The sequence below is a fragment of the Ixodes scapularis genome, unplaced genomic scaffold, assembly GCF_016920785.2.
Source record: "Ixodes scapularis isolate PalLabHiFi unplaced genomic scaffold, ASM1692078v2 PGA_scaffold6__148_contigs__length_123643588, whole genome shotgun sequence".
In the NCBI taxonomy this organism is placed as follows: Eukaryota; Metazoa; Arthropoda; class Arachnida; order Ixodida; family Ixodidae; genus Ixodes; species Ixodes scapularis.
In genome coordinates, this window is record NW_024609881.1 from 28,004,907 (window position 1) to 28,017,206 (window position 12,300).

The following is a 12,300-nucleotide window of genomic DNA, read 5'->3' on the forward strand; positions in this document are numbered from 1 at the left end:
CGTCGCCGACAGTTTCGAAGCTTCTTATGTTTGGGGCTTAAAGGTCACAGGTGGCAATGAGCTACCAAAAAGGCTGTCGAATTGACGGAACGAAAGCTTTGCGTCCTTGATGTCAGGCAGTTTTCTCTCCTTCCTGTTGGAAACTTCCGCAACAACCGCACATTTTCAGTTAATCCCGTGCACTGTTTGTCTCCGGTAGTTCGCATACATAGACTATTTTAATCATCTTGACACATGCCTTGTTGACCTTTTTAGTTATGACATTGTGAGAAAAGCGTCGACCATCTGATATAGTGTGTTGTCATCGGGTCGAGTTCTGGGTTTGCTTTCTTGTATTTTACTTTTTCATACTGACATCAGTGTGAGCCATGCACAGGCACAAGGATGTGGAGTGCACACAGTCGCGCATTGTCTACACAATTTATTGGCTGGCCTGCAATGCCTGCTTAAAAGCTTTGGACACGATGTCTCTGGTGGTCTTCCTGACTGCCTTGTTAAAGGCCCTGTTGCCCAGCGTCATGATCTTGTAGCCCGGCACCGAGAAGCTGGACACGCCGTGCAGCTCGACCGAGACACTGCTGAAGTGGCTGAAGGCTAGAGACACGCTGCGCAAGTCGCCCCTGACGTGGCGGAGCCGCCCGGTGAAGGTGCCGTTCCGTCCTTCGACGACCAGGTCTCCGGAGAGCGGGATCTTGCCGTGGGAACGCCAGTTGTAGTAGCCCTTGACCTGCGCAGTGCAGGTAAAAGAAGGCCAAGTTGGAAGCAAATTCCGGATGACGCAAAGCTATTCGTGGCCCGAGAGTCCTATAGGGGTCGCCAGTCTCGACAAATATGGCGGTCGAAAACAGGTCGTGCAGTGACATGTGTCATCTCAACGCCAGGGTTTACAATAGACATCACGATGAAGTCGTGGTTTAAATCGTGGTATAATTCGAACTACTTTTACTATGAAAATCTAAATCAAACCTTTCCAGCAAAAAAACAAAAACACTACAAAAATATATTTTATTTACCCTTCGTTTATCTTTTGATGCTTATTCTATATGCGTTTGTCTTGTGATGAAATCAAATAATCATCAATACAAATTTATATCAGGTGCAACACGAGCAAAAAGCAATGCTAAATTCTGACCATATCGGGTCATTGTGCTTTTTTTTTCTTCCTTCCACTTCGTTTATCAGTTACGTAATATCCCATTTAAAGAAATTCGGAACGTGAAAAAAACCCCAAAAAATCTCAAAACGTAATGTTTTATTGCATAAAAAATCAGAACGCGAATAACAGAAAACAATGTTTAGCGAGCTAAAACAAAAACAAACTTTTTTTGTTACAATATGGGGGGGGGGGGGGGGGGGGGTGATATCGGAAAAAAGTATAATTAAAGTTACTTTAAATGTGCAGTAATTATTTCGCATTGTTGTCAGTAATCGGACGAATTCAGAATCGAATCTACCGTGTTTAATTATAATGTAGTGATAGTCACTATTTTCTGACCATAGTGATTTAAATCGAGTTAATTTATTTAGATGAAAAAAATATGATGTAAATCAAATAAATGTGATTTATTTTAATTTATTTTATAATGATTTCTTAAAATTCTGATCAACGCACAACGCTCGGGCTAGCAAGCAAGGTCATGGCTTCAAAGTGGTTTGGTCTGATTTTTATCCACTACGTTCAAAACTTGCCGCGGTGTTAGTTACTGTTTTTGTAGCGCTCCGATCAAAGTTGCAACCCGCATAATATCTGGTTCACGTGGACTCTCAGGTTGCGTTCAGAACGACGTGGCGAACACGCTGATATCTACAGTAACTGCACGGTCACCGGGACAGTTCTTCGCCCTACACTTCACGAGAAGCGATGCAAGGCGCACCCATTTCTTTAAGTCATTATGAGCCACTGTTTTCCCCTGCGGCCTGAGGATCTGAGGCCAGCAACTTTCAAAAACAGATCTGTAGACTCCAAGACTCTGGGTACACAAGCACACTCCTAATACCGGAAGGAAAAAAAAATAAAAAAAAACCTTGCAAGAAAATATGGCAAAACCCGAGAAAAATGTACGGCCGACAAAAATGAAGCCCCCAAAATCTCTGGTGATGCCATACATCCACGAAATAATGCATCGGCTAAAAAAGATTGCTGGCCGACAAGGCATACAAGTTGTCTGCTCAGCCCACAACAAGGCATATGCCGTGTGCCGTAAGGTGAATCGTAGGACTGACCAAAATAAGAAAACCACCTGCTGACCGCGCACAGAACACCTTACGCTCCATGCGAGAAAAAAATCGTTTACAATATTTCGTTGTCATATGGCACATGCTGTACACAGGGCAAACTGGGCGTTGTATTATTGACGGCACCAGGTTGCATGCAGCTCTTGTGGGTGCACTAACGTCAGCTGGTCACCTTCCGGCGCATTATCGAGTATGCCAATGTGTCTCTGATGTTTCCAACTGAACGTAGAGTGAAAAAAAGACACACACCAGCAGTGTGTGTCTCTTTTTTTCCGCTCCTTCGGTTTTCTCTCTACGTCCAGCTGGAAACTTTCAGAAGCATGTCATACCAACCAGCTCAGCTGCAGGCAGTCATACATGCAAATGTGCTCTCACGTGTTACCATAGTTGACAGTCAAAAAATAAAAAAATAAAACTTGCAAGGGAGATCCTGGAGTATTCAGCCATTGAGGCGAAAAGGAAAGACTGTAAGCGCCGCCTCCATGACGCTATTTTCGAAAGGAAGCGCCCTATGTGAGCAACAAAGTCGGAGAATTTGAAAGTTATCCACCATATATGGGATCGCACCGAAGAAGTTACCCTAGGAAAGCAACGTTTTAATTTATGCGTGTCCATAATAAAGAAGTTTTTCAGTAAATGATTGATAGGCCAGCATTGTGTGTCTCTTTGTTTCCCCCTCCGTTTTTCCATCTTCGTTCAGCTAGAAACAAGCATGTCAAATGAACCAGCACAGCTCCAGGCAAACACAACTCCGCTTTTTCTTCTATTGGTGTTGCTACTGCTACTGTGAAGTCTTTTTTTTTGTTTCGTTCATTTTGCTGGCCCCCCTTTTTTATATTGAACATGGACCTTGGCACTTCGTAGGACCTACTTTTCAATTTGCTGTAGGGTGATTAAAGGTGAACTTGCCCAGTTTTCTTCTTTTTTTTTCTATGGCTAAGGCCTCTATTATTTCTCGTGCGAACCTGTTCTTAGGTTTTTTTTAGGTTGCCTGCATGCTCAGAGTCTCGGTCGTTGAAGCAACGTCCCGTTTGTCAATGTAGCGACGTCCACAGGACAGCGGTATGTTGTAAATCAGTTCTTTTTCGCATGGGACGTACCTTGTCATGTGCTTATTGTTACATGTTTTGTCTTGTTAGCTTGTGCTCCATTGACCTTCCGGCACATTTCATACACCTTCTTAGGTGCCGAGCACACCAATTTCACGTTCCCTCGTATGGGCAACGCAGCGCAGCATAGGACGCTGCAGATTGCCGTCTGCCATACTTAGGTACACTAAGCATGTGCAACCAACTAGCTCAGCTCATACCCTTCGTAAATAAAACTTCACTAGTTTTCAAACGCCGCCATTTCCATAGCAATAAATGGCGCCACTTTTCTCATGATAGAGGGGCTTTAGATTACCATAAAGCCACTCTATTCTGGCAAAAGTGGCGCTACTCATTGTTGTGGAAATGCTTGAGACACGTGTCGCGCGCCACTTCTGGGAAGAACATGGCGTCTAAAGTCTAGCTCAGTGCTGCCCTGTACCGCCATGATCTTCCCAAGGGCTGCACATTGCACGTGCCTCGTGCATCGACGCACCTTGCATTGCTATTAAAACATGAAGGGGCTTTAGGTACCCCGAGAAATGGCTCTTTCATGCTCTGTGCTGCTCTGTGCTACCAGATCCCTCGCGCTCCATATCTGCGACCGGGCTCTCTACGGCTCGGTCGTTGAACTGAGAGGCTTTGTGAGTATAGAGGAGGCTATGGCAATGCGTATCGCGCTCGTGACGTCAATAGTTCATGCAAGGCGGAGGGTACTGTTGTTTCGAGCCTTGCTGCTTGGTGGCGACAACGCGTGACAATCTCGCCCAGTAGTAACAGTCGAGGGCGAGAGCTCGAGGTTGCTGCGTTGAAGCGTTCTTCCGCAGAACGAGCGGATCGAGCTAGAAGTGCATGCCCCAAAGCCAGGAGCGCGGGCTAGCTCGCGCTTGTATCTTTGGCTGCAGTCTCAGCTGATGGGTGGACAGAGTATAGTAAGTGCGTTAGCGTTCTTTGCGAAGTCACATTCAAGACTAAGTAATTCCACGAGCGAGCCATACTGCTGCGAACTAGCGCTGTTTCTTAGGAACATTAGGCTTAACAGCATTCCAACGGAGCTTCACAGACCGCCACTAGACGCAAGTCTGAAATCTGTTCATTTGTTTTAAAATTAGTCTTCCTGACTTCTCTGCCTCCAGCCCAGAAACACTAGTCTAGGCTAGGGTTCCTGGGCTGCCGGCACAACAGAGATCACATCAAAACAAAGAAATAAGCTCAACACATTTAATTTCTGCACCCCTTTAAGGGGGGGAGGGGGGGGGGGGGGGGGGAGGGGACACCTCTAGTTTCCGAGCTACAGCGAGAAAAGGATTCTCAACGAGAGCGTTGTGTTTTGGCACCACGTGATCGGTGACCCGTGCGACAAGACACGGAGATTCGGGGCAACATGGTAAATCGAAGTGAGGCGGCGGCTGGCTCCTGCCTTGGAACTTATAATCATTTCTAAATATTGCAAATATAAATGTAAAGCTTCCAGATTTTTTTAAGAATATCGCGCAAACGCCGACCGGGCGATTGATTAGCGGCTCATACACCTTTCTACAAGGGTGCAGCCATCTTGAATGTCGTCACTTCTGGTAAGCGGTAAAACATCGTTTTTGGTCTCTCCACGCCGCTGCAAGGTGTTTACGAAAAAATGCGTGATTGTCAAACATCCTTGTTTTGCCTCACCTTCATTTTCTCGCATATTCCAAGTTGAAACGTTTTATTATTTTTTCGTTCCGCATACTAGATACAGAAAACGACTGAGAACGACAGGAAACAGAAAACGCGTATTGCGGCGTGTAACAGCAAGTCAGCAAGAATAGGCATGTACCCTCTGCTACACTCGCATAGTTTCGCTGACCAGCTGTTTAACGCCGCAATAAGGCGCTGATCCACCGGCCGGTACACGTTCGGAAGATGTCAAAAAATCTGGAGGCTTTACCTAAAGGGGTAATGCAACGATTTTAGTGCATTTTACAAATACCACGCAAAACAAATCGCTGACGCTAATGACTTCTGAAACACCTGTTCGTTTTTCACCAAACTTAATAAACGTCGCAGAAAAAAAAAATAAGAAAAATGAGAAGCGTCCACTCCCTCAACTCGTAGCCAGAACAAGCGATCCCCACACCTGCGCGTTTCGATTTAAATGAGCATCGTACCGGCGTGCGGTCGTGTATCACTACCGCGTGATGCACGTTAAAGACCCCAGGCTATTGGTTGCAGCTAGTATTTCACTGGCTAAATTTCTCATCTAAAGCTGGGAGACTCGTAACCCGTTGAGGCAGACCAAGTTCTAGGCTGTATAAACAAGCACACAATACAACAAGCGGCCACATGATCTGGAGCCAATTATATGCCGCTAATGCTGATCATAGCCACGCGCTGGGGTTGACAAGGCACAGGACACGCAATACGTTCCAGACATTGTTGACGCACCCCCTACCTTGCGTCGTGCTCTGACTGCGCACGCGCACTCGAGGTGCGCTAGACGCCGGTGCGTCGTCGAGGGTAGAAGGCTCGCGCTGGAGGCGGGACAACTGAAGCTTTCCCTGCCGTCCCCACCTACCGTTCTCACCTCTGAGACTATTGAAAAAACTTGGTGAGTTTTGACATCTAGTCAAGATGCACTATGTTCATCTTGACTAGATTTTGACAGAAAGTCTATAGCTTTTTTATTGACACTGGCTACAGAGAGTCAATTGAACATTTTCAACGCGAAGTAAACAAAACGTGTGCAGTCTTTCTGATGACACTGTCAGCAGGAAATCAGCAGAAAAAAGTCAACGTAAAGTTATCAGAAAGTCGACAGCTTTTCTTTTGACTCAGGCCGAAGAAAATCATCAGAAAAGTTTCAACACAAAATCGACAAACTTTTTGTTGACCATGTCAACAAAAAGTCAAAGTCAAAAGAAAGTAATCAGAGTCAACAGGAGGTCAACACGTTTTCAATACAAAGTCAAAAATCATTTTGTAGGGGACTACCCGAATGCTTCTCGAGCTATCGATTGTCATGTTCCCAAATCGAGTGCTTACGCGATGCTCGGGTCCAATCTATGATCAGCATTCAAATATCGTCACTGGGCAGTACTGCGACCGCCCAACTACGTATTCAAGTTTTGCGAAGGAGAGATTGAATAAAAACGCCCTCTTTTTCTCTTGAATTTACACCGCAACAAAGGAATTTCTTGGCCAGCGGCGTTGCGTGCGAGTATCCTTCAACCTATAATAGTGCCAGTAAGCTCGTGTAAAGTGAAAAATACATTTCATTTGAATATCGTTGCACCGCCCCTTTCAACTCACGAACCAGAAAAATCTTAAAATTTCACAGGAAGATAGTCATTCAAAAAGCATTCTCACCCGTGGGACAACAGCAACAAAATCGGCGATGCTGGTGTTGGCGCCACACACGAACTTGACGTCTCCACTGATGTTGAGGGACCTCAGGCCGAAGAGGTTTCCGGAGGACAGGCTGAAGGCGGGATCCTTGACTTCAAGCAGGGGCAGTTGTTCTTGGACATCGAGGGCGGCAAAGCCCGCCAGGAGCAGTTTCCGTACGTTATTGACGTGCTCTTCGCTGCACGTTCCGTTCGGGACACTCGCATGAGCTGGAACACAAGGAAGGCAAAGGGCCCGCCGTGAACTGAGGAGCGCTGATCTCCGTTTCTGGATAACCTTGGGAAGGGAGAAAACTAATACCCAAATCACACGGCAACGTAAAGGTACCTTCAGCTTAAAGGGATACTGAACCGAAATTTCGAGCTCATTAAACAAGGCCGTGCAAATAGGCGGGAAATTGCAAAACCAAAAAAAAAAAAAAAAAAAAAATCACTCGTACGGCGATATATCTAACGGATCACCGTATTTTTTTGGAAAAGAAGTGCGGCGATTTAGCCCGGCCGGCGAGGCCGACGCGACAAGGCACGTCACGATTCCCATTCTCTCTCCTCCTCGCTACGTCCCGTCAAGCTGGTGAACCGAAGCGAGGAGGAGAGAAGCGAGGCCGCTTCTCCTCATTCTCAAATTCTCCCGGAAGACAGTTACGTCAAAGAACTCGCTTGATCGCGCCCTTCTTTTCCAAAAGTACGGCCATCCGTTTGAGACATCGATGTACGAGTGATGTTTTGGACTTCATAGCGTCTCTTTCAACACTTCTGCAGCCTTACTTTGCGAAATCCAAATTTCGATTCAGTATCTCTTTAAGTCCCTTAGCTGAAGGTACCTGTAGTAAACGGCGTTCTTGATCACACGATAAATGAACGGAACACTTTAAGTTGATATCAATTGCATTCCCTCTAAACCGGGAGAGGAGACGTGATAAAGAATCATTCTTCGAAATCGGCTTGACTCGCAGCTTTTCATTATTGTGTGTGAAATATCACATTTAAAACCAAAAAATTATTTCGCGTCGCATAAAGGTCCCTTTCGCTAAGGAAGGACATGTGTGAAACGGAGCTCATCGAGCTCCCTTTACAGCTACAGGGATGAGCCTCGGACCCACGAACTTAAATATAAATATCACAGATATATAAATATATATATATATATCGTTTAATGCATTATAAGAAATTGAATATATATAAAAAGCAAAATATGAAATGAGTGTGAACACAAAAGTGATGGAATAATTCATTCACGAGGAACGCATACCTCAGCTAGCTGACAGCAGCGGCGGCACGTGGAAAACAATCATCTGCTACGAACCCGAACGCGATGGACTACTGCGAGCTCTTTTTCGAGGTTGCAGACGAGTAACCCGACTCTCCCGCCCAGGACCTTTCATCCTCGTCGTCGTCCATCCCTTTCAATGGCGTGACTGGCGTAACCGCGAAACTCTGACGTGGTTCGTTTTTGCCGGGCACTATTCAGCTATTTCGGTAAGAACTGTGCGAAAAAATGGAGCTGCTAAAGAGAAAAAAGTCGCCCACCTCGCGATGGAAACTAGTAAATTCAGATGATTTAGGGCCAGTGTGGCCACGGGTCGAACATTTGAAAGCAAGACTCGTGCACCCTTAGATCTAGATGAAAAAATAATATTAAAGTGGCGCAAAAGCAAACACAAGTAATATTTAGGTTTTAAATGTTTTATTTCGCACACAATAATCGAAGACCGCGCGTCAAACCGATTTCGAGGAATAGTTTTTTATCACGTGCTCCTCTCACGGTTTAGCAGGAATGCAATCGACATCAACCTAGAGTGCTCCGTTTATTTATCGTGTGATCAAGGACGCCGTTTACTTCAGGAACATTCACTTAAAGGACCTAAGCTAAACGTACCTTTACGCTGCCGTGAAAAAAAAACAAAAAAAAAAAAACGGACTGACGCACGTGAAAGCTCTGCGGCGTGAAACAGCAAGTGAATTTTCACGTGCTCCGATTCAATGCCCTGATCGGCTTGTGAGGGCCTGTCACCATTCATTGTGCAAACGAATAAAGGGGGCGGGACATCAAAGGCTGGACCAGAGCCGTATACTGAGAAAGTTTGGCCAATGGGCGGAGCAAAGGCCACCACCAGCGCCGAATATTACCCCTGTGGTCAGAGCGTAAACTAAAAGTGCGACACAGCTTCGGCCAATCAGCAGACCTCGACGTCACAATATTGAAAACGACATTTAAAGCGTGAATAGAAGCGTTCAATCTCGCATCAGTAATGATCGCAACTATGCAGTTTGTTTTGGTTTGGAACGCCAGTTTGTTTATCCTACCGTTGAATACGGATGTGACGAAAACCTCACATCCACCAAGTTTTCAGTCACCAAGAGTTGCACCTTTTTACTCTAGCGGCGCTAAAACGGCTTAAATTAGTCGAGTCGTATTTTCAGAGCTCACGACCACCCCCAGGGGCTGTTTCGCGCCCTGTGGTTGGCCACGAGATGCTCGCCTTTTCAAACCAATGAATGGCCCAACTCTCCCAATATACGGCTCTGGGCTGGACTCCATGGAGCGAAAAAGGCGACGAATTTCGCACGGGGCCGCGTTCGCTCTGCGGGTGGACGGGCGAAGTTCGTCCAACGTTTTGCTTCTGTGTAGCCTTGTAAACGCCTGCATAGAGGCCCGACATCTCGGTAAGCTTGTCAGCAATGGCGACTCAATAAACCGCTGTCAATAAGCGTACCACGCATGCTTGACGCCGCCATAATTGCAGTTTATAGACCTTTCAAATGTTTACAAAATCACAGTCCAGCGTGCGATCTTCACATCCCAGCACGTGCGTGTTCGTCGCTTCAAAACGCGAGCAAAGCACGCGCCATACGCACGAACAGTCAAAATGGCACCGGCCACACGCTTCATTTTGGAAAGGTCTATAGGAGGCAGACACCAGTTCACGAGACAGGTCGTGCCGCTTCGTGCTCTGCTCGTGCGGAAAGACTATAGGAAGTATTCACTGGCGGCCATAGTTAAGTGCACGACTGCTCAGCACGTGCTGATGGCGAGCTTCCACGGTTCTTTTGCAACGTGCCTTCCACACCCTCAAGATTGCCGGTCTTGGCAGCCTATTGATGTGAGCTCGTTCAGAGCATGCGCTCTAGACATCACCCACAAATACGGCACCCAGTGAATACTCCTTATACTTCTCACGATGCATGGCGGTAGCTGTGGCGCAATGAAAGTGGCTGTGATGTCACTCTACTCTGGCCCGAGTAGAGGCGTCTGTAATCTGATCGTCTCTGGTAGTGTTCGCAGATGTAAACATTGGTCAAAAAGGACCAACCTGACAGTCACGACCACCAAAAAAGTTCAGCGTAATAAACCAAATGCTTCGTTCCGACGGCCCTAATCTACGTAGTCACTACCGAAGAAGGGAATTGTCCTGGTGAGGTGAGGGAGAATTTTATTATTATTGGTATTTATCTTTTCGGTACCCAGAGCGCATGTTGGCATTGCAGTGCCAGGAGTCAGGGCGTGCCATCAAATTCCTACAAACATGAAACATCCTAAGGCGCCTTAAATACACATTGGAGCGTTTGTTTAGCAGATCGTTTTCTCACAGGCCCGATATCGCATTGGGCACGAGCTTCAGTGCATGTTCGGAAGTGCCAGCGCGGGCTCCAGGTACCTGGATCCTTCTTGGAAAAAAAGAAGTCTTCTAAAAACGTCGCCAACTAGCAAAAAAAAAAAAAAAAGTATAACGAAAAATTCTTCTATACTTCGTTTCCCCTTGAAAGTAAAAAAGAGAGAAAGAGAGAGACCAACACGGGGTTTTCCCAGGGCCAAAGTTGAGAGCTGGGATGGATGCTTGGGCGAGTTGGTGAACCATACTTGACGGTGACCCACCGCAGGGAATACCAATCTCAAACCAGACACTCAGGAAGACAAGCACACGCGCTGTGCTTGTCTTCCCGAGTGTCTTCCTGAATTTAGCAGAAAAAATTTCCCGCTAAATTTAGTGGAAACATTTCCCAACTAAATTCAGCGAAAAATTTTCCCTGCTAAATTTAGCTTAAAATTTCCCTGCTAAATTAGAGAAAAAATACCCCGCTAAATTTAGCAAGAAAAGTTCCCCGCTAAATCTAGCAGAAACATTTCCCCGCTAAATTGAGAAAAATTTTTTCCGCTAAATTTATCGGAAAAAATTTTCCACTAAGTTTAGCGGAAAAAATATCTGCCATATTTAGCGGAAAATATACCCGGACCAGGCGGATTTTTTCGGTCGCTCACCAGTCACCTAGCTGTGTTTGGAGATTTATGTTTGTCCCTTGTCCCTCTTGTTCCCCTTCTCCAGGGATTATTTTCATCATTATTGTCCAGCTCGCTTGCCCCTTTGCATTTAATGCATTATAATTATAACATTAAATTGCAAGCTTCACCCTTGTTGGTGTTAGACTGGTGGCAGCTGATAAAACCCGTTTGCTCTACTGACGTCTAACCCCTGGTTAGCTCAGTTGGTAGAGCGCTCCACTTGTAATGGAGAGGTCGCGGGTTCGATACCCGGACCAGGCGATTTTTTTCGGTCGCTCACCAGTCACCTAGCTGTGTTTGGAGATTTATGTTTGTCCCTTGTCCCTCTTGTTCCCCTTCTCCAGGGATTATTTTCATCAATATTCTCCGCTAAATTTAGCGAAAGATTCCCTGCTAAATTTAGTGGGTAATCTTTTTCGTTAAATTTAGCGGAAAAATTCCCCGATATATTTAGCGGAAACAATTTCCCGCTAAATTAAACGAAAAATTTAGCGAAAACTTCCCGCTAAACAGGAGGGGAGCAGGAGAGGAGGAGGGGAGGGTACGGAGGGGGAGCAGGGGCATACCCTCCCCTTTCCGTACCTTCCCTTTCTCCTCCTCAAGGGTTGCGCTCTAATTCGGCGTCACAGGGGATTGCAAACGTCTTTCATTTTTTTTTCTATCTGAAGAGAAAGAATGGAAAAGGTTACACTAGAAGAGAGGTTCTCTCTCCCTACCCCTTTTTGGTCCCCCGAGGCAGAAGCTAAAGAAGACCACAGTCGGCGTTTGGGGGGGGGGGGGGGGGGGGGGGGGGTTACGATTACGATAAGAGAGAGAGTGAGAAAGAAGGAGAGCAAAGAAGTGAGAAAGAGAGAAAAGGGGTACCTCTCCCCCTCCTTCTCCCTCTCGACCCTGATAAAGAGAGAGAAAGGGGATGCCTCCCCTAGAAGGAAAGAAAAGACAAGCTCTCTCTCCTTTTTCCTTCTCCTTGCTGCCACCCGCCTGATGTTAGAGAAAGGGGAATGTGGCCGAGCGGGCGGAGGGCGCACACCGCCCGGACGGCCAGAGCTCTGCTGCGTCCCTTCTGCTCCGTCCGGGACGCCCGGGCTGGAGAGATGGAGTGTACCGAACGAGGATCCCTTCCTTCCGACATGCCCCCTCCCCGTCCGCCAATGAGGAAAGGAGGGGGAGGAAGATCGCTTTAGGGGGAGGGGGAACTCGGGGGACCCGTAGCTTTCTCTCTCTCTCTCTCTTTTTTTACGGAGGGGGATTGTTTTAGCGAAAGGGGGGATGCAAACTCGGGGAGCGGGGGGCGTGAAGCTTCCTCTCTTTTTTT

General features: G+C 46.6%; 1 protein-coding gene across 1 annotated transcript; it reads right to left on the reverse strand.

Annotated features, from left to right (window-relative positions):
• Nucleotides 1-404: 404 nt before the first annotated feature.
• On the reverse strand, nt 405-10,239 carry LOC8038150. The gene is made up of 3 exons (XM_042294724.1): nt 10,231-10,239; nt 6,666-6,980; nt 405-727 (listed from the first exon to the last, which is right to left on the reverse strand). The coding sequence occupies exons 1-3, from the start codon at nt 10,237-10,239 to the stop codon at nt 422-424; spliced, it is 630 nt and encodes a 209-aa protein (XP_042150658.1). The 3' UTR covers nt 405-421.
• Nucleotides 10,240-12,300: the final 2,061 nt, after the last annotated feature.

Bases quoted from the DNA above. Each gene is read 5' to 3' on its own strand.
- LOC8038150 (XM_042294724.1), bottom strand. The intron at 728-6,665 runs GTGAGAATGCTT...TGCACTGCGCAG, and splicing joins TTGTTGCTGTTGTCCCACGG to GTCAAGGGCTACTACAACTG.